Here is a 23506-nt window from a genome sequence, read left to right as displayed (position 1 = left end):
ACAATATACATCCTGAAATGCTTTTCAGGATTGACTCTCCGGGTTATTGAGGTATGCAAGCCTCCAAACCCTAAGTCAAGGTTGTGGTCCTCTTGGAGGTGAGGATAGTCATACAGTGAGGAAACGTGCTCTCTAGCCCATCCCATCCCATCTATATTCGCCATTAGAACCATCTACACTAATACCCACATTAGGTCCATAGCCTTCTATGTCATGTGAATTGTAAGGAAGTTCTGGAGTATTGTCATTTGAGGGCTGGGCTGCCAATGGAAAGTTGGGAATGATTAACGCAGCCACAACTGAGGTCAGAGACGGGGAGGAGCGGGGCCAAGGAAGGATTTTTAGATTTTGATGACTGAAATGCGAAGCCCAAGTGGATCTACAAATAAACCCATTCAACCCATGGAAGTCAGTCTTCCCCACAATGGCTGAAAGCTGACTGAGGAGATGTTGCCAACCCAAGGTGGTTTGGCTGAGACCAAGGCGAGTTCACCCCACTGTCCCTGCTTGACTGACGGAGACTGATTCTCCTTCCCATCCCTTTCAGCTGGGCTGTCACTTGACGACCTTTGATAGCAAGGCAGGTTCCCCACGACTGACTCCTCTCTGGTTGACTTATTTTCCCCACCACCCCCAGTGGCACAGCCATCATGCAAGATGGGAACACGATGCGGAACAACTACGGCTGTGACCTGGACTCGCTGACCACTGGTTCGCGGATCGGGATGATGCGCAGCACGAACGGTGATCTCCACTATTACATCAACGGGGTGGACCAGGGTGTTGCCTGCTCAGGGCTGCCGCCAGGTAAGACCACAAAGAGTGCCAGACCTGGGTACTTTTGTCACATGTAGCAAGGTGCAATGGAAAGAATAGTTTTGCATACCATCCATACAAATCATTTCATCACATCAGTACGAAGGAAAACAATAGCAGAACGTATGTTGCGTCCTAGCTGTCTCCACAAGCCAGGGCAGCATGATGTGGAGAGCTGTTGCCCATGTAACAGGCTCCACCTCTCCATATAGCTGATGAATCCAAAAGAATGGCAGAGAATCCAAAAGCATTGAACTCAACGTAGGACTGCCTTAGAGATTCCAGCTCCAAATTTTTCCCTCGAGGTTTACTCCTGGAGCCTTCTGTATGAGTGAGTATAGCTGCAAGGCAGCAGAAATTTGAGATCGGAGTTTTCCTTCTACTGGTTGAGTTGCCCAGCTGACAAGCCCCTTCTGCCTGAAGCCACAGGTTTTAAGGTGCCAGTAACCCACTTTTGCCCCTTCTGTTGGTAGATATGCTTCCGGTGGGCTTAGTAGCTAAGCTACACTTTAACGCCAGGAGCTGGACTTGGTTGTCAGAGGCTATTTGAGGAGCATGCCATTGGGAGCATTTAATAAATAGTATGAGCTCATCCCCACTACTGATCCCCAGCTATGACAACCTTAAGGAACCACAATAAGGTAGTACAAGGGAATAGCAATAGCAAAATGCAGAATAAAGTGTAACAGTTACAGCAAAAGTGCATTGCAGGCAGACAGTAAGCACAAGGGCAATGATGAGGTGGTCCGCTCTTATTCCGGCCTCTGCCCTTTGAAATGTTTGGCATGGGTGACTCTTGCAAGAGTCAAAACATAAAGCCCTGACTCCAGCCAACGTGGCTTTCCAGATCACTGAGACATGCAAGTCTTCAAACCCAATGACAAGGCTGTAGTCCTCTTGGAGGACTACTCCACCCTACCAGCATACCAATGTGATGTAATACTGGGTTTGAGCACTACAGCCCAAACACTGACTGTTGGTCGATTGTTACCTTGATCAAAAAGCCTGAGATGAAAGCACACACAAAATGCTGGAGGAACTCAGCAGCTCAGGCAGCATCTATGAAGCAGAATAAAGAGTCGACGTTTTGAACCAATACCCTTCATCAGGACTGGAAAGTGTTACGTATTCAGGCAACAATAAATATATGTGAGTTAGGCAAAGGTTTTTATAACAAATAACACGTTTATTAAACACTGAAAACAAACCCCCCAAAAGTAAACAAACACTAACGTAACCGGAAAACAGCTGCTGTGCGGCAGCTTCACAGCTCTTAAAGCGATGCAGCAAAAACAGTTGTTTAAAGCGATATTGCCAAAAGTTCAAAAATGCTCAGTCCATTTAAAAGGAGAGACTTTTTAAGGCGATTTAAAATTCTCTTCCACGTCGTTGTCCTTCGATCCCCGGCGTCGAACTCTTCCCACATAGAATTTTATGAAACGTAACGAGTTTAAAGGCACTGACCTTTCCTTCCACACTATTCTCAATCTCCTGCTATCCCAGCAGAGATTAACATGAGAACAGTCAACGAAATCCTTCCGAATGAGGATCACACAAGGTCGAACCCAATCCACCGTCGAAATTCGATTCTCCTCGATCTTTAACTTCCTAAACTTTTATCTTCACTCTCCACTAGCAGTATTGTAAAGAAACTGCTGGCAATGACCTTTTAAACTTTAGGCATTAGATAAAACTTCATCTTTCAACTAAACTGCGTCATCACATTAAATCACGCAGTGGCATGAAGTCAACTTGGCAAATCCAGCCACGAACTGCCCCACCTGACAGGGTGGGGTCTTCCTTTTATACCCTGTAAAAAAAAAAAACCTGTCACATGATCTCTACTGGCGGGAAAATGACGTCACTCCACCATCACAAGACCATTACCTCAAGTCCAGTATAACTTCAACCCCAGTCACGTGACAAGGGTACCACTGTCACGTGTCACGGGTACGTAACAAAAGGAAGGGAGCAGAAGCCACAATAAGAAGGTGGGGGAGGAGTAGAAGTACAAGCTCATCACCACCCTCTGGTTCCCCACCTCCTTCCCTTTATTCCATGGTCTGCTGCCCAATTTTATTAGATTCTTCCTTCAGTCCTTTACCTCTTCCACCTATCAATTGCCAGCTTCTCAGTCTATCCCACTTTTGCCCTCACCTGATCTCAACTAATACATCCCAGCTTGTAATCCAACCCCCCCCCCCCCCCCACCACTTTCTTATTCTGACTTCTGCCCCCCTCCTTTCAAGTCCGGATGGAGGGTCTCGGCCCAGAATGTCAACTGTTTAGCCTCCTCCACAGATGCTGCCTGACCTGATGAGTTCCTCCAGTATTTTGTGTATGTGTAGCTGAAGATTTCCAGCGTCTGCAGATCAAAGTAGCCTGCTCAAATGTACCTCCTGCTGCACTGAACGAGGGTCCCGATCCCAGATTCTCCTCACCCACTCTGATTCGGGTTGATAGGATGATCCATGTTCCCTGTTTCTGAGAGAGCTGGTGGAGGGAGATGGGGAAAGGTGTATTTTGAATGCAGAGTGTATATTGTAATAACTGCCTTCCTATTTTCATCTTTGCACAGAGCTGTACGCTGTGGTTGATCTATATGGGCAGTGCGTCCAGGTGTCCATTACCAGTGGCTCATTACCGGTAGACAACAGCCTGTCCCTGAGCAACGCCACTGAGAAGTCTTTCCCAATACACTCTCCAGGTAAGCACACACACTGTATTCCGCATATTCTCCTGACCCAGTTGTGTTACACTGTGAAGAAGTGTTCACTCCCTTCAATGACGTATCAACTAAAATTTCTTTACCGTTTTCTATTTCCCGTATATTTGCCTGAACCCCATCCACCCCTCCAACCCAGACTTACAGGGATCGTGTCTCAAGTCCTCACATATCAACCCATGAGCCTAGGCATTCAATGTATACCTATTTCCCATTAGACATCTGGCATTTAGGGCATCAGTGAAGGTCCTCCATTTCTGGTGGTGTTCTGGGCTTCCTGTATCATGTCAGTAGCTTCCTGTCCGTTTTCACTACTGTCAGTCAATGCAATTCCCAGGTGGAGTCTCAGGAATACTGTCGTACTCAAAAGTAGAAGGGTTCTTCATTGCTGAGTCCATAACAATTTTGTTTGACCAGTCAGGGTTGTTGGCCCTGAGCTGAACCCCTGAACCTGAAGGACCGGTAGGCCACTCTTAATCAGGCCTCTATCTTTTGACCTGTTTGGCATGGGTGACCCTACCAAGAGCCAAATCATAAAGCCCTGACTCCAGCCAACATAGCTCTCTGGGTCACTGAGGCATCCAAGCCTCCAAACCATGACATGTCATCTGTGCAACTTCCACCATCTCCGACGGGATGGAACACATCTCAGTCTCCCATCCTCTCCACTTTCCAGAGGGATTGATCTCTCTATGACTCCCTTGTCATTCGTCCCTCCCCACCAATTTCCGCCTTCAGCCACTTACCTCTGCAACCACACTGTGTGTGTTATAGCTGCCCCGAAACCACAGGTCTGAATAGTACCTCCAGATGAGGCATTTCTTCACATTTGAATGTATCAGTGTCATTTGGTGCATCTGGTGCTTCCCAGTGCAGTCTCCTCTACATCAGTGAGACCCAGTGGAGAATGGGGAATCATTTTGAGGACCTTTGCTCTGTCTGCTGTACCAGTCAGGATCTCCCAGTGGCCATACATGTTAACTCCATACATGACTCCAACACTAATGTCCATGTTTACCTGTACTGCTAATTTGTTGCTGGATGTAGGTTAGATGAAAAGCTTCTCACCTTCTGCCATAGAACTCTACAACCTGATGACATTTGCATTGATTTTTAACTTCTAGCAACTGTTTCTCACCCCTTCCCTTTTCCCCCTCTTCTGCCCAGTCTACCCATCACTTACTCATTCCTCCATCTGCTCCCTCTCTTCTCCTGTTTGCCTTTATTCCATGGTCCACTGTCTCCCCTATCAGATTCCATCTTCTTGCTTCCACCTATGACCTCCCAGCTTCTTGCATCATTCCTACGCACCCCTTACACCCTCCCCCCACCTTTTTTGGATCTACCTATCACCCTCCTCATCTGGATCTGCCTTTCTCCCTCTCCTGAAGTCTACAATAAGTTCCTTGGTCTTACTGACATTGAGAGGTAGTTGTTATTAGACCACTCAGCCAAGTTTTTAATCTCCTTCTGTATGCCAATTCATCACTACCTTTGGTGTCAGCAGCGACCTTGTATATGGAGTTGGAGCTGTACTTAGCCACACAGTCATAGGTGTAAAGCGAGTAGAGCAGGGGCTAAGCACACATCCCTGTGGTGGTCCTGTGCTGATGGAAATTGTAGAGAAGTTTTTGCCAATCTGACTTGACTGTCAAAATAACACTCCTGTTATTTAGAGATACAGCACAGTAACAGGTCCTTCCAGCCCAAAAAGCCCACACTGCCCAGTTGCACCCATGTGACCGGTTAATCTACTAACCCATACATTTATTTATTTATTGAGTTGCAGTACGATCAGGGTCACATGAAGCCACGGGAGCAAGGGATGAATGGTTGTATGAGCAGCTGGTGCATATCACAAGTCCTGGTTATGCGACCACTGATGCCAGGCAGACAATCTGTGAAGTGTGTTGGTAATGGCTGGGTCACCCATCTTGTAAAGACACTGCCCAGAAGAAGGTAGTTCTGTAAAACCACTTCTGTAGAAAAAATTGCCAAGAACAATCATGGTCATGAAACGACCAGGACTGCCCACATCATACGATGCGGCACATAATGAAAGAACCTTTTCAGCTTTCAAAACGGTGATAAATGTTAGTCTGCAATGCTGGAGGCACTGCTTCTGTAGTCAGGGAGGGTAAATGTTTTAATAATGACAGCACTGGGAACACTCAGCAGGTCAGACAGCATCTGTGGAAAAGCATGCAGACGTTTGAGAATAGAAGTTGTAGTCAGAGCTTCCCTGTTTAACAGACCGGGAAGTATGTCATTTAGACTTTGTAACAGCTGTTTTTAAAACTGGTAAAATCATTAAAAACATGTCCTTCATGTATGTTTTTGGTTACTTGGAGTAAGAGATTGTTGTGTACCTTTTGCTAGGTCTTATCACAATCAGAGTGGACCTGTTCAAAAGCATGTTTATTACTTGAAAGGAGAAGCAGTTCCACTCCCTTATGGATGGCAGGCAGCTTCTATTATCTAGCTTTCAAAGTTCATTTTTTATGCAATTTTTCAGGCTATTCTTCGGCTGTTATCTGTTCTGGGAGTCCGCTCCTCCACTTAGTTGTGGCACTCAAGGCCACACAGTACATCTACCTCCCCTTAGTTACACAATGAATAATGATCAGGACATTACATGCCTGCTACCACACACACACTTAGCTTATAGCAAAGCATTTTGGTTCCATTTTGTCACAATACAAGATTAAATACATTAAAAATCTTAGTTTTGAAAATATTTCCACAAGATGCTTCATTGTCCCAGGGTTGACCTGGCCTTTCTGTTCCTTTCCAGTCCCCGGCATCACACACCGTTTCCATACCAACTGCGGGAAGTACGTGTCACTTCAGAACGACGGCTGCCGAGCAGTAAGAGTCCACGGATTCTCCCACGGGATTGTCTTCAGCATGAAGGAGCTGAAGCCCGATGAAATCTTTGAGGTAACTCGGTTGGTGCAGGAGCAGGGGAGGTTGGGAAGAGTGTCTGATAGAACCGCTTCACAGTGGAAAGCATTTAGAAAGTGTTACCAGTTGAGTTTATTGTCATTTGCACAGGTACGGGGAAGTATAGGTAGAAGGAAAAACTTGCAGGAGCATCACGGGCATTGTAACTGTTACTTGATAAAGATTCAAGATTTAAAGTACATTTATTATCAAAGTATTTATACAAGGGTGTGATGTTGAGGCTTTATAAAGCACTGGTGAGACCTCACTTGGAGTATTGTGAGCAGTTTTAGGCCCCTTATCGAAGAAAGGATGTGCTGACATTGGAGAGGTTTCAAAGGAGGTTCGCAAGAATGATTCCATGATTGAAAGGCTCATTGTATGAAGAACGTTTGATCGCTCTGGGTCTGTACTTGCTGGAATTCAGAAGAATGAGGGGGTGACCTCACTGAAACCTATCAAATGTTGCGAGGCCTCACCAGCTTCAACATTAGATCCTTGATTTTATGTTTTTGTCTTCATGCCTGGCAGTGGCAGGGAAGGCACTGTGTATAATGGACCAGACTATCAGCAACCAGAAATTTCAAATGGTAAAAGAATGTGTTGATGGTGGGTTAATTGGCCACAATAAGTTGTTCCTAATTTTCTGGTAGAATCTGGTGGGATTTGAAGATAATTTGGGGAGAATAAAATGGGGTTGCTATAAAATAGGTAGTTAACGGTTAGCATGGAGCCTGTGGGATGGAGAGCCTGTTTCTGTGCTGTATCTCTCTGTGATAGAAGAATCAGAGGCTAAGATTTTTTTTGGTATGAAAATCTGCAATAAAACCTGAAAGATTCTGGACGAGGATGACCAAGGTCACTGTCCTCCAGATGAACATGAAACTATTTCTTTTATATCTCTGTACGTTGGGCTGAATGTGGTTGCACTGCTGTTGGAGCCTGCGGTCTACAGTTTGGTGGTGGTCTTTTTGGGCTGATTGAGTGATTTGGCACTGCTATCTGTGAGAAGGTTCTGTGAGGTTTCGCTCAAAGCATGGAGGCAGGGCGCAAGCCTATGATCGACTCCGTTTCTCGTTGATCTCGCTGAGGAAGGTTGAAATCTTCGAGGCGAGTGTGGAAGGCAAGTCGGTGTTCAGTGCCGTCTGGCATACTCTCACTCGCTGCTCCCAGAGGAATGTGCCTACATTCCAATGATCTCTCCCTCTTGCTCGATGGTGCAGAGGTCTTGGGCAAGGTTTGATCAATGCAGTTTGTGGAATGGACTCTATAGTTATGATGTGTTTCTGGTTTCTGATTGCTTTTTTTCTCATTGCTATTTTGATCAGAGCAGCCTGCAGAAAAGAAGCAACACAGCGCTTGATTGAACTGCACTGAAAGTGCCTTAACTTTTTTGAATTTGTGTTTTATATTCTATATTTTATTGCCTTTTTTGCCGTTTGCACGATTTATTTTGTGTTGGGTTGATGTTTTTCTTGAACGGTGTTTTCTTTGTTTAATGGCTGACTGTGGGAGGACAAATCTCGGGATTGTATACTACATAAATGTACTTTGAATCTTTGAGCACTCAGCAGGTCATGTAGCATCTGCGGTGGAAATGTTTGCTCTGCTCCTCTTTCCACAGATGCTACCTGACTTGCCAAGTCTTTCGAGCACCTTTTGTTCTTAATTAGCATAGTGAGGCGTTGTACAATCCCATTCTGACTGGAGTTATCGGAATCCAGTCTGCCTGGAACTGTTGGGGAAAGAGCAGAGTGCCGATTGCGATTAACATTGTATTCCGCTTAGCATCCCTCTCACAAGCCCCTGCTCTTGATGCCCACAGGTTAAGATCGACGAGGTGGACGAGCAGTGGTCCGGCTCACTGCACATCGGGCTGTCCACTCTTCAGCCGTACGAGATTTGTGCCTCGTCCGGGTTGCCCTCTTCATTGCTGGAGCTGAGGTCGAAGGTCAGCTGGCTGGTCAGCGGCTCGGAGGTCAGGCGTAATGGTGCTCTGCAGAAACAGAACTATGGCTTTTCACTGGAGCGGCTGACAGTGAGTGTGGATGGGGAGGGGGCATTGGCGTTGCTTACCATTATCCATAACGCAGAACGTGTGTACATCCTGAACTGAGAGTGGATGGAGAGACCTCACCGTCGGGCGCCTTGCTCTCGCTCCCCCTCACCATCGGGCACCTCATTCTCGAACCCCCTCCCCTCCCCTTCCCCATCCGGCCTCTGGCTCTCTTCAGGCTTTGTCAGTGACCTGAGCATTTAGTTGCTCCTCTGTGACTTAGTTGGGACATTTTGCTTCCTTTGATAAAGCTGCATGTTTAAAGTCAGCATAATTCACAGTGAATAGTAGAGCCCTGGAGAGTGTTATAGAACAGAGGGATCTCAGGGTTACAAGTACACAGTTCCCTGCAAGTGGGGGTCACAGGTAGACAGAGTGGTGAAGAAAGATGTTAGCACACTGGTCTTCAGTCAGGGCACTGGCTACAGAAGTTGGGAGGTTATGTTCAGTTGTAGAAGACGTCGGTGAGGCCCGATTTGGAATATACTTTGTTCAGCTTTGGTTGCTTTATGATAGGAAAGACGTTGCTAAGCTGGAAGAGTACAGAGAAGATTCCAAAGTTCTAAGTAAATTTTATCATCAAATTGTATATATTTCACTATTTCTGAGAACATGAGATAATGGGTCCTTAAAGTGAGATCGTTGGTTGTGAGAACATCTCAATGGATGAGTAAGTAAGTAGTTATCCCCTTTGTTCAAAAGCTTGATGGTTGAGGTTTAGTAACTGTTCTTGAACCTGTGGTGTGAGTCTTGAGGCTCTTGTACTCTCTACAGTGAGAAGAGAGCATGACCTGGGTGGTGAAGATCTCTGATGATGGAAGCTGCTTTCCTATGGCAGTGTTTCATGTAGATGATCTCAATGGATGGGAGAGCTTTACCTGTGATAGACTGGGCCAAATCCACTACCTTTTTGTAGGATTTTCCGTTCAGAGGCATTGGTGAATTATGAGCGTGTTGCCAGAACTTGAGGGAAGGAGTGCTTTAACCTCTTTTGGTGAGACATATCACTACCCCCCTCACCCCATCTCATCTGTCTGCGCATGGTAAATATCCCTCTGTTTCCTGCATATTTACATGTCTGTCTAAGAGCTTTTTAAATGCTCCATCATATCTGCTGCCACTCTCATCTCTGGCAGCATTCTCAGGATAGCAACAAAAAGACCTGTCGTACACACTACCAACCACCCACCCCCACCTACCACCTTGAATTCATGCCCTTCAGTTTTAGACAATTTAACCTAGGGTGGGGGGATATACCAGCTGTTTATCAATGCATCTTATTATTAGATAAGATTATTTGTTACATGTACATTGAAACGTAGTGAAATATATTATTCGAGTCAATGGCCTATGCAATCCAAAGAAGAGCTGAGGGCAGACAGCAAGCACTGTTAATTTTATGTGGGAATCTCTTCATGCATTACACTAGTGTCCCTGCTTTTGTTGTGTTTCTTTGGCTGGAAGAAGCGTGAGTCATCCCAGGTCTGAGGCAATGCCAGATCTGCTAAGTAAGCAGTTAGGCTCTTGGCAACACATTCAAAATGCTGTTGGAACTCTGCAGGCCAGGCAGCATCTTTGGAGAAGTGTAAACAGTCAACGTTTCAGGCCGAGACCCTTCGTCAGGACTGGAAAGGAAGGAGAAAAGTCAGAGTAAGAAGGTGGGGGGAGGGGAGGAATAAGTACAAGGCAGAGATTATAGGTGAATCCAAGAGAGGGGGAGGGGATGAGGTAAAGAGCTGGGATGTTGATTGGTGAGAAAGATAAAGGGCTGGAGGAGAGGGGATCTGATAGGAGAGGATAGAAGGCCATGGGAGAAAGGGAAGTGAGAGGAGCACCAGGAGGAGATGATGGGCAGGTAAGGAGATAAGGTGAGAGAGTGAAACAGGGATGGGGAAGGGCAATTATTGTAAATTCGTGAAATCACTGTTCATGCCATCAGGTTGGAGGCTACCCAGATGGAATATAAGGTGTTGCTCCTCCACCCTGAGTGTGGTCTTATTGCAGCAGTAGAGGCAGCCAAGGACTGATTTGTCAGAATGGAAAGTGGAATTGAAATTTGGTGGCTACAGGGAGATCCCACTATAGGGAAAAGGCAGAGCGTAGGCAAAGAGGCCTCCCAATCTACATCAGGTCTTAGATGCTTGTCTTCGTGTGGTTACGTAGGAAGACAGCATACAGAGTCACTGAGCCAAATAGATTAAACATTCCCCCCCCCCCCCAACTCCTCCTCCCCCATTCTCCTCACACTGCATAGTCTGTGGAAAGTTTGTGGATCTCTACAGAGGATGTGATTTGGGGGGAACAGAAGCTTGTGCCAAGGCTCCCTGCTCTGCTAACTATCCCTCAACAGCTCCTGCACAATCAGGGAGCTGGTGAGATGGTGTATACCAAATAAGGGAACTGTTAGGATGATATACACTGTCCGTCCCCCCCCCGGGGTTCCCACCCAGCTGAGGTGCTCTTCCTCACAACAATGGGATAGTTCACACACTCTGGTCATGACTATTAACCATTCCTGCCCTGGGAAAAAGGCGGTGGCTGTCCACTCTATCCTATACCTCTTACCGTCCTTAAAGATGAAAGATTATCTTTTTTTTGTAAGATGTACGTTGAAGCAAACGGTAAAATGTGTCATTTACGTCGACAATCAATACAATCCCAGGGTTTGCTGGGGGCAACCTGCAAGTGTTGCTTCAGTCAACTCACCCTTTCACACTCTTGCACTCCAAAGAGAAAAGCCCTAGTTCACTTAACCTTGTAAGGAATGTTCTCTAAACTGGACAGCATCCTGGTAAACCTGCTCTGTGCCCTCTCTAAAGCTTCCACATCTTTCCTATAATGAGGTGACCGGAAGTGAAGACAATGTTCCAAGTGTGATCTAACCAAAGGTTTATGGAGCTGCAACATTCCCTCACGGCTCTTAAATTCAATCTCCCTGACTAAGACACTTTCTTAACCACCCAATCGACTTGTGCAGCAGCTTCGGAGAATCACCACTCTTATGCCATGCTTTTTCTCCACAGGTGGGAAACCGAGTTGGTGTGAAGCGAGGCAGTGACGACACCATGCACATCTTCGTCGATGGAGAGGACATGGGTGTGGCAGCAGCAGGCATTGCCAAGGTGGGTGTCCACCGATCAAAAGAGCTAAGGGGCAGGTAGGCAGCATGGCATGAGGTCCCCTTGGTTCTCAGTACAGAGGTATGCTCCATTTGTTGAAACCAGGCTGGTGCACAGAGACTTGTTGGTTATGTTTGTTGCCAGCAATTCATTCCATGCACTCACCACACTCTGTGTGGGGAGAAAAAAAACTACCTCTTACATTCTGCCCCACCTAGACTTTCCTCCAATCACGTTAAAGGTATATCCTCTCATATTAGCCATTACCCTGGGAATTGGTCTCTGTCATTCCACTCAGTCCATGCCTCTTATCATTTTGCACACCTCTATCAAGTCAGAATATCACTGGTATACATTGTGAAATTTGCTCTATTACAGCCGCAGTACAATGCAATACATAATGGACATGTTATAAATTACTGCAATTATACATTACAAATTATAAAAAATGTATTTTTAAAAAATTAAATAAGAGTGCAGAAAGAGCAAAAGTTTAACAAAAACAACAGTCGATATTTCAGAGATTACCTTTTCCATTTATCACCTCCCAGGTTTTTCCTCCTTCCCCTCACCGGATCTCACCAATCATCTGCCAGATTAACAAATTACATGACATGTGCCAGTGATATTAAATCTGATTCTGATTCCTCCCCTCTTTTTCTGCTTTCATACTCTGGTTTTGTCCCCCTTCCTTTTCAGTCCTGATGAAGGATCTTGGCCCAAAGCATCAACTCTTTGTTCCCCTCCATAGATGCTGCCTGGCTGCTGAGTTCATTCAGCATCTTTAGTGTGACAGTCAAATACTGTGGTCTTGATTTCACTGTGTGAAGTATTCAGAGTTACAGCAGGGGAAAAGCCCTTCGGCCCACAGAGTCCATGCTGTCCACCAACCGACCAATTTATTTTACCAAATCAAGACGTATAAAAATGTTGGATGAACTCAGCAGGTCGGGCAGCATCCATTGAAAGAAGGGTCGAAACCCGTTGTCAGGACTAAAGAAGGAGGGGGCAGGGGCCCTATAAAGAAGGTGGGGGGAGGGTGGAAAACCAATCAGAGGAAAGATCAAGGGGTGGGGGAGGGGAAGCAGGGAGGGGATAGGCAGGAGAGGTGAAGAAGGAATCTAAGGGGAAAGCACTATGGGTAGTAGAAGAAGGTAGAGCCATGAGAGGTGATAGGCAGCTAGAAGAGGAGACAGAGTAGGGGTGGGATGGGGAAGGGAGAGGGAGGGAATTACCGGAAGTTGGAGAATTGGATGTTCATACCAAGGGGCTGGAGACTACCCAGATGGTATATGAGATATATTCTTTCACCAAAACGAACAGGTTCTGTAGCAAGGGTTCCCAACCTTTTATATGTCATAGAGCCCTACCATTAACCGAGGGGTCAGTTGGCCCCAAGTTGGGAACCCTTGGGTCTACAGTCATAGACCACCACAGCAAAGAAGCAGGCCCTTTGGCCCTCCTAGTCTATGCTGCCCTGGTCTTCTGCCTCACCCCATCTACCTGCACCAGTTGTGACTGATTGCTGTTTCCTTCTGTCCTCACCCCCCGCCAGAATGTTTTTGCAGTCGTGGACCTATATGGGAAAGTCGTGGCTGTGTCCATCGTGAGCTCCAGCACCCTGGAGGAGAGCGAAGGCACCAAGCCGCCCTCAATGTCATCAGCCAGCTGCAGTGAAGAGGAGGAAGACCTGAGCCCGGTAAGGAAAGGATTGGCTCTGCTTTCTCTCCCTTCTTTCATGAAGTCGCTGACTCTCACTTGGGTGTTATCAGGTGAGCTTCTGATCCCCCGCTGACACTTCCCTCTGAGAGACCTCTACTCCCATTTCAAAATTTAAAGTAAATGTTGTTATCAAAATACATACAAGTCACCAAATAAAGCCCTGACATTCATTTTCCTTTGAGTAAATCTATAGAATAGAATAGTCTGCAGAGATTCAGCATGTCATCGAAAACTTCGGCAAACTTCTATAGATGTGCAGTGGAAAGTGTGCTGACTGGCTGCGTTACGGCCTGGTATGAGAACACCAATGCCTTTGAACGGAAAATCCTACAAAAGGTAGTGGATTCAGCCCAGTACGTCATGCGTAAAATCCTCCCAACCATTTAGCAATAAATTACAAGCATGAATCAAGATAAAGAGTCCTTAAAGTGAGACCATCAGTTGTGAGAACACCAGAAGTAGAATGAGTTGTAGTTAACCCCCTTTGTTCAAGAGCCTGATGGTTGAGGGGTAGCAACTGTTCTTGAACCTGGTGGTGTAAGTCCTGAGGCTCTTGTGCCTTCTACCTGCTGGCAGCATTGAGAAGAGAGCATATCCTGTGTGATGGGGATCTTTGATGATAAATGCTTCTTTTCTACGGCAGTATTTCATGTAGATGTGCTCAGTGGTTGGGTGGATTCTACCCATGATGTACTGGGCCAAATTCACTACCTTTTGTAGGATTTTCCTGCAGCCAGTCAGCACACCTTCCACCACACATCTACAGAAGTTTGAGTTTTAGATGTGGTGTGGAATCTCCGCAGACTCCTAAAGAAGTCTGCTTTCTGTGCAATTTCTGGCTCATGAACTTCCCTCTCATGCAAGGAGAGGACTATCCATTCAAACACTTTGTCTTCATAATGTACACCAACCACAAGGTCAGTGGATGATAGACTAAGGACAAGAGCTGTGCCTCCTAGTTCTTCGGACTGACCCATTCACCATAGAGCAAGCTTAAAACCCAGTACTGTTTTGGTGTTGCATGACAGCATCAGTGTTACCCTGAGGTTCTCCTGTAGTCAGACTAGAATTAAAATAGAAAGGTTTAATCAAATGAATATCTGTGTTGTGGTTAAATTGCCCTGCATAAAATCATGCTTATTAGTCCTTCCCTTTCTAAATGTATATAAATTGAAAATTTCTCCAATAATTCCCCCTCTTCTGACATGAGGCTCACTAGCATGTAGTTACCTTGGCTCCAGAGTAGTGTAGTGGTTAGCATGACACTATTACAGCTTGGGGCGTTAAAGTTCAGAGTTCAGGTCTGACGTCAACTATACAGAGTATGTATAACCTCCCTGTGGAAATGTGGGTTTACCCCAGATGCTCCGCTTTCCTACCACATTCCAGAGATGTACTGGTTAATAGGTCATTGGAAATTGTCCCTGATTAGGCATGGGTTCAATTAGTGGGTTGCTGGCAGCGAGTCTGAAAGGACCGGAAGGACCTATTTCTTGCTGTACCCTTAGACTCGTTGATGCTACCTACCCTCCCTCCCTTCTGCTGCCTCACCTATGACTGGAGAACATGCAAAAATCTCTGCCCTGCGCATTAATCTCCTGAGATAGATCTCCTCTGGCCCTGGACGGGTTGCCCCCAGGGACGCACACAAGTGCTGATCACTAACTCGATGAAGGACGTCCTTCAGTCTGCCAGTGCATTGAGACGCTCTTAGAGGAGGGCAGCCGGCTGGCTCGTTCCAGGCTGCAGGAGTAGGTACTAAGGGATGCACTGAAGCTTGGTGCGGGAAGGCCATGGTAGAGAGTTCCTCTGCTACTGGAGAGGGAGGGGCCAGTTTGGGTGCAGAAGTCCCTCAATTATTGTAGTGGTTACCCACTCCAGGGGCCACATGCTAATAGTTTTTAAGACATGAACATCACTTGCAACATTGACTATGAATGTAAAAATGTGGAGGCTATTTTTCATTCACAGTCTATTGTAAATTTTTTTCATTTTGAATAAAGTTTATTTTAATACAAAAATATAGCAACTCTGGCTCCACACGTGGCTATCCCTTTGGTCCCTAAGGGCACTCACTCTTTCCCTGTTTGCTTGTGGAGTGTGTGATTGGACAGTCTAAGGTAAGTTTTTACTCCTAGCTAATCCACATTCTAGGAGCGTGTGCTGAACAGTATTGTGCGAGCTTTATTTATTTTTTATCAAACCTGTGCTGTCCCTGCTGTGAGAGTGTGTGTGTGTGTGTGAGAGATGGGACAGTGTAGAGGGACCTTTCCAAAATTGATATAAAATTTATTATCTAATTACATATTTGTCACCATATGCAACCCAAAACCTATTTTCTTGTGGGCATACTCAACAAATCTATAGAATAATAACGATAGCAGAATCAGTGCAAGACCACCCACCTAGGGTGTTCAACTGGAGTGCAGAAGACTGTGCAAATACAAAAAGAATAATAATAAATAAATAAATAAATAAGCAATAAATATCGATTACATTGGTTGTGGGAACATTTCAATGATGGGGTAAGTAGAATTGAGTAAAGTTGTTTCCTTTGGTTTAGGGGTAATAACTGCTCCTGAACCTGGTGGTGTGAGTATCTAACCCATGCTGTCCCTGCCCTGTTTGTGAGTGGTATGTTAGTGCAGAGTGAGCTTCACCCTGTTTCTAACCTGTGCTCTCTCTACACTGTGACAGTGTAGAGGGAGCTTCACTCTGTATCCTTTGAATGGAAAATCCAACAAAAGGTAGTGGATTTGGGTAACAAGTCATGGGTAAAACCCTCCCAAACATCAAGCACATCTACATGAAACACAGCATCCATCCATTGAAATGCTCCCTCAACCAATGATCTCACGTTAAGGATTCTTTATCTCGTTGTCCCATGTTCTCGTTTATTGCTTTTTTATATATTGCACATCTGCACAGTTTGTTGTCTTCTGCACTCTGGTTGATCTTTCATTGATCCTGTTATATCAGAATCTGATTTAATATCACTGCCATTTGTTGTGGAAATTTGTTAACTTTACAGCAGCAGTACAATGAAATGCCTGATAAATATAGAGAAAAGGCTGAGTTACATTAAGTATATATATGTTAAGTTAAAAAAGTAGTGCAAAAAATACAGAAATTAAAAAAAAGTAGTGAGTTAGTGTTCATGGGTTCAATGTCCATTTAGCAATTGGATGGCAGAAGGGAAGCATCTGTTCCTGAATCGCTGATTGAGTGCCTTCAGGCTTCTGTACCTCCTTCCTGATGGTAACAGTGAGAAGAGGGCATGTCCTAGGTGGTGGGGATCATTAATGATGGACGCTGCCTTCCTGAGGCACCGCTACTTAAAGATGTCTTGGACACTAGAGTAGTCACTATTCTATAAAATTACTGAATACGCCCGCAGGAAAATGAATCTCAGGGTTGTATGTGGTCACAGACACACACACATGCATGCAGGCACATGCACACGGATGCTCGTGCACACACAACAATCCCTGCCCAGGGAGTATGTGATATTTTAAATAACACCAGTGAAATATTTTATCTCCCAGGCTCTGACACTCCTGAATTCAAGGTCTCAGGCCCAAAATCCATCAACCGTTCACACAAAAAAGGCAGAGCATGCCTTTTCAGATTTAGAGTGGGGCTAGGAGTTGGTGCACTTTATTCTTGCCTGTTACTCTGCAAGAATCATTCCTACATACCTTAACAACTGGTTGTTCCTCCTCTTTCAGTGTGAGAATGAGGCATCAGTGTTCATGTCAACCATCGAGTTCATGGAGAACCATGGCAGGAACATCCTGTTGTCCAACGACGGGCACACCGCCACCCGTGTAGCCAGCTACAACCAGGGTGTGGTGGCGTCCGCACAGCCATTGCCTAGGCAGCTTCTTTTTCAGGTATGGCGGGCTGGGACAAGCGGGTAAACCAGCAAGCAGCATATTGCTTTTTTAAAACAAGCTATTGTCATTAATCAGCAATGCCTTAACACGAGAGGCGTGGGATCTGTGCTCAATCATGCAGTCTCTCACGGTTCACAAATCCAACCATTTGCAGTAATCATAGAGCTGTGGGCTTCTCAGAGGATCGTCACCTTGTTGTACTGGAGAGGCTCGTGTGTCCCTGAGATCCCATGTGATGCTTAGTTCCTGGAGGGGTCACACTTGGCAGTAAGGTCAAGGGGGGAGTTCCAAAGAGCGATCCAACAGTAGGGCTGGCAGAAGATGACAGAGAAGACAGAGGGAGACTGCAGTGATGAAGGGTCCCAGTCATCTTGCACTGTGCCACTGCACCCTGACCCCGATCTGTCAAGGACTGTACTGCCCATGCATCAGCCTCCACATGTTAAACAAAGTCACACACAGGCATTCTCCACTAAGTGAATAACCCCTCAGGAGAGCATCATGATCGACTCGAGTGATCGACTCGCAGTACTACTGGAGTTGTAGAGATGTACAGTATGTCCTAATTTGTCTAAGTCCTTCTGTAGCCCACCTGTTTCTTCAATGCTACCTGCCCACCACCAATCTTCGTATCATCTACAAACTTGGCAACGAAACCATCTATTCCATCATCTAAATCATTGATATACAGCATAAAAAGAAGCAGTTCCAGCACCAGCCCCTGCAGAACATCACTGGCAGCCAACCAGAACAGAATCCTTTTATTCCCACTCGCTGCCTCCTAGCAATCAGCCAATGCTCTAACCATGCCAGTAGCTTTCCTGTAATACCGTGCTCTTAACTTAGTAAGCACCCTCATCTGTGGCACCTTGTCAAAGGCCTTCTGAAAATCCAAATATACAACATCCATTGCATCCCCTTTATCTATCCTACTTGTAATCTCCTCAAAGAATTCTAACAGGTTTGTCAGGCAAGATTTTCCCTTAAGGAAGCCATGCTGACTTTGTCGTATCTTGTCCTGTTTCACTAAGTACTCCATAACCTCATCCTTAACAATTGACTTCAAAATCTTCCCAACCACTGTGGTCAGGCTAACTGGTCTATAATTTCCTTTCTGCTACCTCCCTCCCTCCTTGCAATTTTCTAGACTTCTGGAACCATGCCAGAGTCCAATGATTTTTGAAAGATCATTACTAGTTCCTTCATAATCTCTACCGCTACCTCTTTCAGAACCCTAGGGTGCAGTTCATCTGGTCCGGGTGAACCTTGGGTCTTTCAGCTTTTTGAGCATCTTCTGTCTTGTACTAGTAACTGCATTCACTTCTCTTCCCTCACACCCTTCAATATCTGTAACACTGCTTGTGTCATCCACAGTGAAGACTGATGCAATATACTCATTTAACTCATCTGCCATCTCCTTGTTCCCCCATTATTATTTCTCGGGCCTCATTTTCTGGCATTCCTATATCCACTGTCATCTCTTTTATTTTTTTATATATTGAAAAAGCTTTTTCTGTCCACCTTGTGTATTTTCTGTGTATTACTCTGGATTTCCAGCATCTGCAGAATCTGTTGTGTTCATCATATCCTTCCTATACTAAGGTGACCAGAACTGAACACAATTGGTCCTCTCTGCTGCTTTGTCTCAACAGTAATGGGGTAAATCAATAACTTTGCTTCATCTTTGTGACTTCTCAGATTAGGATTGACCGTTTAAACACTCAGTGGACCTCATCGCTCTCGTTGGGTGTGATTGGACATTGCCCTGAGCGGTTTAATTTCCCAGGCACCGCCTCTTCAATCAAACGTTCTGCTTGGCTGATTCAGCGAGGCTCTGTGTTTCATAATTCCTTAAAGGTGAGGTCTCATTTCCCCTTCCTTGGACTACCCAAAGGCTGTAACCTGATTAGCAATCAACATTCATGCTTGTAATGTAATCAGGAATGTTGGATGATTGCAGGTCATTCTCAGGTAATCATTGGATTCCATTTTTACAGACATCCGTAGTCGATATTTGTTCACAAGACAAAATTCACAAAAATCTCTTGGTATTGTAACTATACCTCCACAATATTGGTACTGGTTTATTATTGTCCCTCCAAGAGGGTCACCCATGCCAAACAGGTCAAAGGTTAGAGGCCAGGCTAAGAGTGGTCCACCGGTCCTCCAGGTTCAGGGGTTCAGCTCAGGACGAACAACCCTGATGTTCAAAAATACTTGTTACGGAAACAGCAATGAAGATGACCAAGGAAAGACAGAGATGGAGGACCTTCATCGCTGCCCTAAATGCCAGTGGTGTATGAGTAACTTATTATTGTCACATGTCAAGATACGATGCAAAGCTTGCTTTGAAAACGGTTTTGCAGATCAAATCATTACACAGTGCATTTAACTAGAATAAGCTAAAACACTGAGTGGTGGGATAGGGCTAAGTCACTACCAAAGGAGGTGTAAGGTGCTCCTCCCTCCGCTAGCCTTTAAGTCATCCTTGGGCAAGGTGCAGCACCTGCTTAGACTCCACACCCCCACCTCACCAACCCGATCAGGGTGATGTGAAGCCACAGGAGCAGGTGGTGGATGGTCGTATGAGCAGTTGATGCAGATCACAAGTCCTAGTGATGCGACCACTATCACCAGACAGACAATCTCTGAAGAGTATTGACGATGGTTGGGGTCACCCGTCTTGTAAAGACACTGCCCAGAAGACAGTTCCGGGCAAATAACTTCAGTAGAAAAATTTGCCCAGAACAATTATGGTCATGGAAAGACCATGGTCGCCTACATCGTATGACACAGCACGTAACAATAACAATGCAGAATAAAATGCAAGAGCTGCAAAAAAGTGCAGTGCAGATAGACGATAAAGTGTAAGATCATACTGAGGTAGATTGTGAGGCCAAGAGTTCATCTTATTGTACAAGTGGTTCTTTCAAGAGTCTGATAACAGTGGGGTAGAAGCTGTCCTTCAGCCTGAAATTACGTGCTTTCAGTCTTTTGTATCTTCTGCCCAGTGAGAGAGGGAAGAGAAAGAATTTCTGGCGTGGGTGGGTTTTTGATTATTCTGGCTGATTTACTGAGGCAGCGAGAAGCATGGACTACCTGTGGAGGGGAGGCAGTTTCCTCTGATATGCTGAAATGTGTCCACAACTCTCTGCAGTTTCTTGCTGTCACATGCAGAGCAGTTGCCATACCAAGTTGTGATGAATCCAGACAGAATACTTTCTACGGTGTATTAATAAAAATTGGGAAGGGTCGACAGGGACATGCTGAATTTCTTTAGCTTTCCAAGGGAGTAGAGATGACTTGGCTGTGACATCGACATGATTTTAACATATGGCATAAAAAGCACAAAGTCAAAAGTAAAATTTATTACCAGAATACATATATAACCCTGAGATTCTTTTTCCTGCAGGCATACTTAGCTAATTTATAGAACAGTAATTGTAAACAGGAACAATGAACAACAAGCTGTGCAAATGCAAATATAAATAAATAGCAAGAAATAACAAGATAGAAAGTCCTGAAAGTGAGACCATCAGTTGGGGGAACACCAGAGTGTAGTTATCCCCTTTTGTTCAGGAGGGTAATAACTGTTATTGAACCTGATGGTATGAGTCCTGAGGCTCTTGTACCTTTTACCTAATGGCAGCAGTGAGAAGAGAGCATGTCCTGGGTGGTGAGGACACAAAGGACTGATTAAAGAACAATCACTAAAAGTGGAGAGTGTGGAAATGAATTCCATTGAATACGTGTGAAACAGTTCCTCACTCTCTCCGTCTGGATAAAGAGCGTTGAATCTAAAATATTAGCTTACGTTCTCTCTTCCATGCGCTTTCTCTCCGTGGAGACAGATTAGTTCACCAGCATCTGAGCTCTTATTGTAATTTTGTCTTCTAACAGCTTCTGTAACTGACAACCCTAATCCTCTCATCATTGTCTGTCACTCCTCCTCCTCCCTCTCCCACCCTTCCACACCAGCTTTGTCTGTGTGATTCCCTGTCATTGTCCTCCCGACATGGCTGTCACTCCCCCCCTCCTTGTCCCCCCGTTGTGGCCTTGTTACACCTTCCTCCCTGTCCCATCCTTCCAGTTGTGGCCTGTCACTCCCCTGTCCTGTCCCATCACTCCAGCCATGGCCAGTCACTCCCGCCCCCCCCCCCACCGGCCTTGGCCTGTCATTCCATTTTCCCATCTGCCCACTGTGATCTGTTGTTCCCCCCTCCCCATCCCCCCCACCATGTCCTGTCACTTTCCTCACCCCATTGTCCCACCGTGGCCTATCACCACTCCCCCCCCCCTCCCCATCTCCCCCCCACCCCACGCCCCACCGACATGGTCAGTCGGTCCTCCCTCCCCGTCCCATACCTCTAGCTGTGGCCTGTCATCCCGCTGTTACCTGTCAATTCCTCATCTTGCCCCTCACACCATTACCTCTAATTCTCACCCCTCTCCTCCCAGCATTTTCTGTCACTTCCACTCCCCCTCCTTGCTCTTGCGTTGTCTCTGAAATGATTTACTTATTTTACATCCCCTGGTCTCTATTGTCAGCAAGGCAAAGGTCTGTGAACACGTGGTTGAAAATCACTTTTTTTTCCAATTTTGATTAGATTTGTGACAATTATGGTCCCAATCTGGACACATGCCCTGAAGGAACTGTCCTTGGGCTCCTGGTGGACAACACACAAGGTCTGCACCTGTATGTTAATGGGATGGACCAAGGCATTGCTGCCCAAGACATTCCTAACCCTTGTTTCGTAGTCGTCGACCTGTACGGTCAGTGTGAACAGGTGAGAGTCTCTACTGGAACATGGTTAAATGGACCAAATGAAAAGCTGTCTTGTTAAATTGTCATTGGATCAATATTTTACATTCACTCACTCCTTTTGTATGATATATAACTGGCCAAATCCTTCATCCTGCAGAGAAAGAGCTGTCCCCGATCACAACTCTCTCTCTATAAAATGTCTTTCCCCTAATTACACCGACACAACAGATTCTGCAGATACTGGAAGCATAATCTACCTGGAGTTACTGAGTTCAGAATCAGGTTTAATATCACTGGCATATGTCATGAAATTCGTTGTTATTTGGCAACAGTACTCTGCAATACATAATAATAAAACTGAGAATTACCACAAATATATATATCTTTACCTTTTGTCTGTCCATCCTGTCTGGGGAGGGGGAGAGTAGTGAGGTCAGGTCCATCATGATCACTGGCACCTGTAGTATCCAGGACAGCTTCGAGGAGTGATGCCTCAAAAAGGCGGCATCCATCATTAAGGACCCTCAGCACATAGGACATGCCTTGTTCTCATTGCTATCATTGGGAAGGAGGTACAGAAGCTTGAAGGCACACAATCAATGATTCAGAACAGCTTCTTCCCCTCTGCCATCGGATTTCTGAACGGATACTGAACCCATGAATGCTACCTCACTACTTTCTCTATTTTGCACTACATATTTAATGTAGCTGTTTAATATATACTTACTGTAATTCAGTTTCTTTCTCTCTGTTATTATGCGTTGCATTGTACTGCTGCCGCAAAGACATTTCATGACATATGCCAGAGATGTTAAACCTGATTCTGATTTGGAATGGGAGCACATAGTAACTGATACGACACCTCTGAAGGTTCAGACGCCTCGTTGAAACAAGCAAATTCACACAGATATTCTTAAAGCTTACGAGGACAGAGCACCAGACGCCCAAGATGGGTGTTGTGAGGGCTGCGTCAATATCTTCATTATTAAGGTTGTCATAGCCAGGATGGTAATGGGGATAACCTCCCACTACCTTCTAAATGCTCCCAATGGCGTGCACCTCAAATAACCTCTGACAACCAAGTCCAGCTCCTGGCCTTCACGTGTGGCTTAGCTACTAAGATTGGCAGAACCGTTTCCACTGACAGGAGAAGGGGCAAAGGTGGGTTTCTGGCAGCTTAAAACCAGTTGCTTCAGGCAGATGTGGCTCATCAGCCGTGGTTGGCAGCTCATCTTGAAGAAGGAAAAGTGTGATCTGAAACCTCTGCTGCCTTGCAGCTATGCCCACTCATCGGGAAGGCTTCAGGATTAAATCCAGAGTTGGAGTCCCAAAGGCAATCAGTCCTACATTGAGTTCAATGGTGGCTGGCAACTCCTGTGATGCTGCTGGTACCAGACTGTTTCCATCCCTGCCATTCCTTTGGGTTCATCAGATGTGTGTAGAGGGGGAGCTTCCCACATGGGC

At 45.6% G+C, this 23506-nt stretch overlaps 1 protein-coding gene across 2 annotated transcripts in view; it reads left to right on the top strand.

The window, feature by feature from the left end:
* Positions 1 to 23506, top strand: part of neurl4 (neuralized E3 ubiquitin protein ligase 4) — a 127565-nt gene that overhangs the window by 85267 nt on the left and 18792 nt on the right. For both annotated transcript variants that reach the window (XM_073048767.1, XM_073048766.1), the window contains exons 14-22: positions 638 to 807; positions 3395 to 3523; positions 6336 to 6481; positions 8310 to 8522; positions 11564 to 11662; positions 13215 to 13358; positions 17110 to 17274; positions 18976 to 19134; positions 21885 to 22064. In XM_073048767.1, the coding sequence (XP_072904868.1) occupies positions 638 to 807; positions 3395 to 3523; positions 6336 to 6481; positions 8310 to 8522; positions 11564 to 11662; positions 13215 to 13358; positions 17110 to 17274; positions 18976 to 19134; positions 21885 to 22064 (1405 nt within the window). The remainder of the gene's footprint in view (positions 1 to 637; positions 808 to 3394; positions 3524 to 6335; positions 6482 to 8309; positions 8523 to 11563; positions 11663 to 13214; positions 13359 to 17109; positions 17275 to 18975; positions 19135 to 21884; positions 22065 to 23506) is intronic.

Source organism: Hemitrygon akajei, chromosome 6, assembly GCF_048418815.1.
Source record: "Hemitrygon akajei chromosome 6, sHemAka1.3, whole genome shotgun sequence".
Lineage (NCBI taxonomy): Eukaryota > Metazoa > Chordata > Chondrichthyes > Myliobatiformes > Dasyatidae > Hemitrygon > Hemitrygon akajei.
Note: the sequence above shows the minus strand (reverse complement) of the source record. Positions and strands in the feature narration are given on the sequence as shown.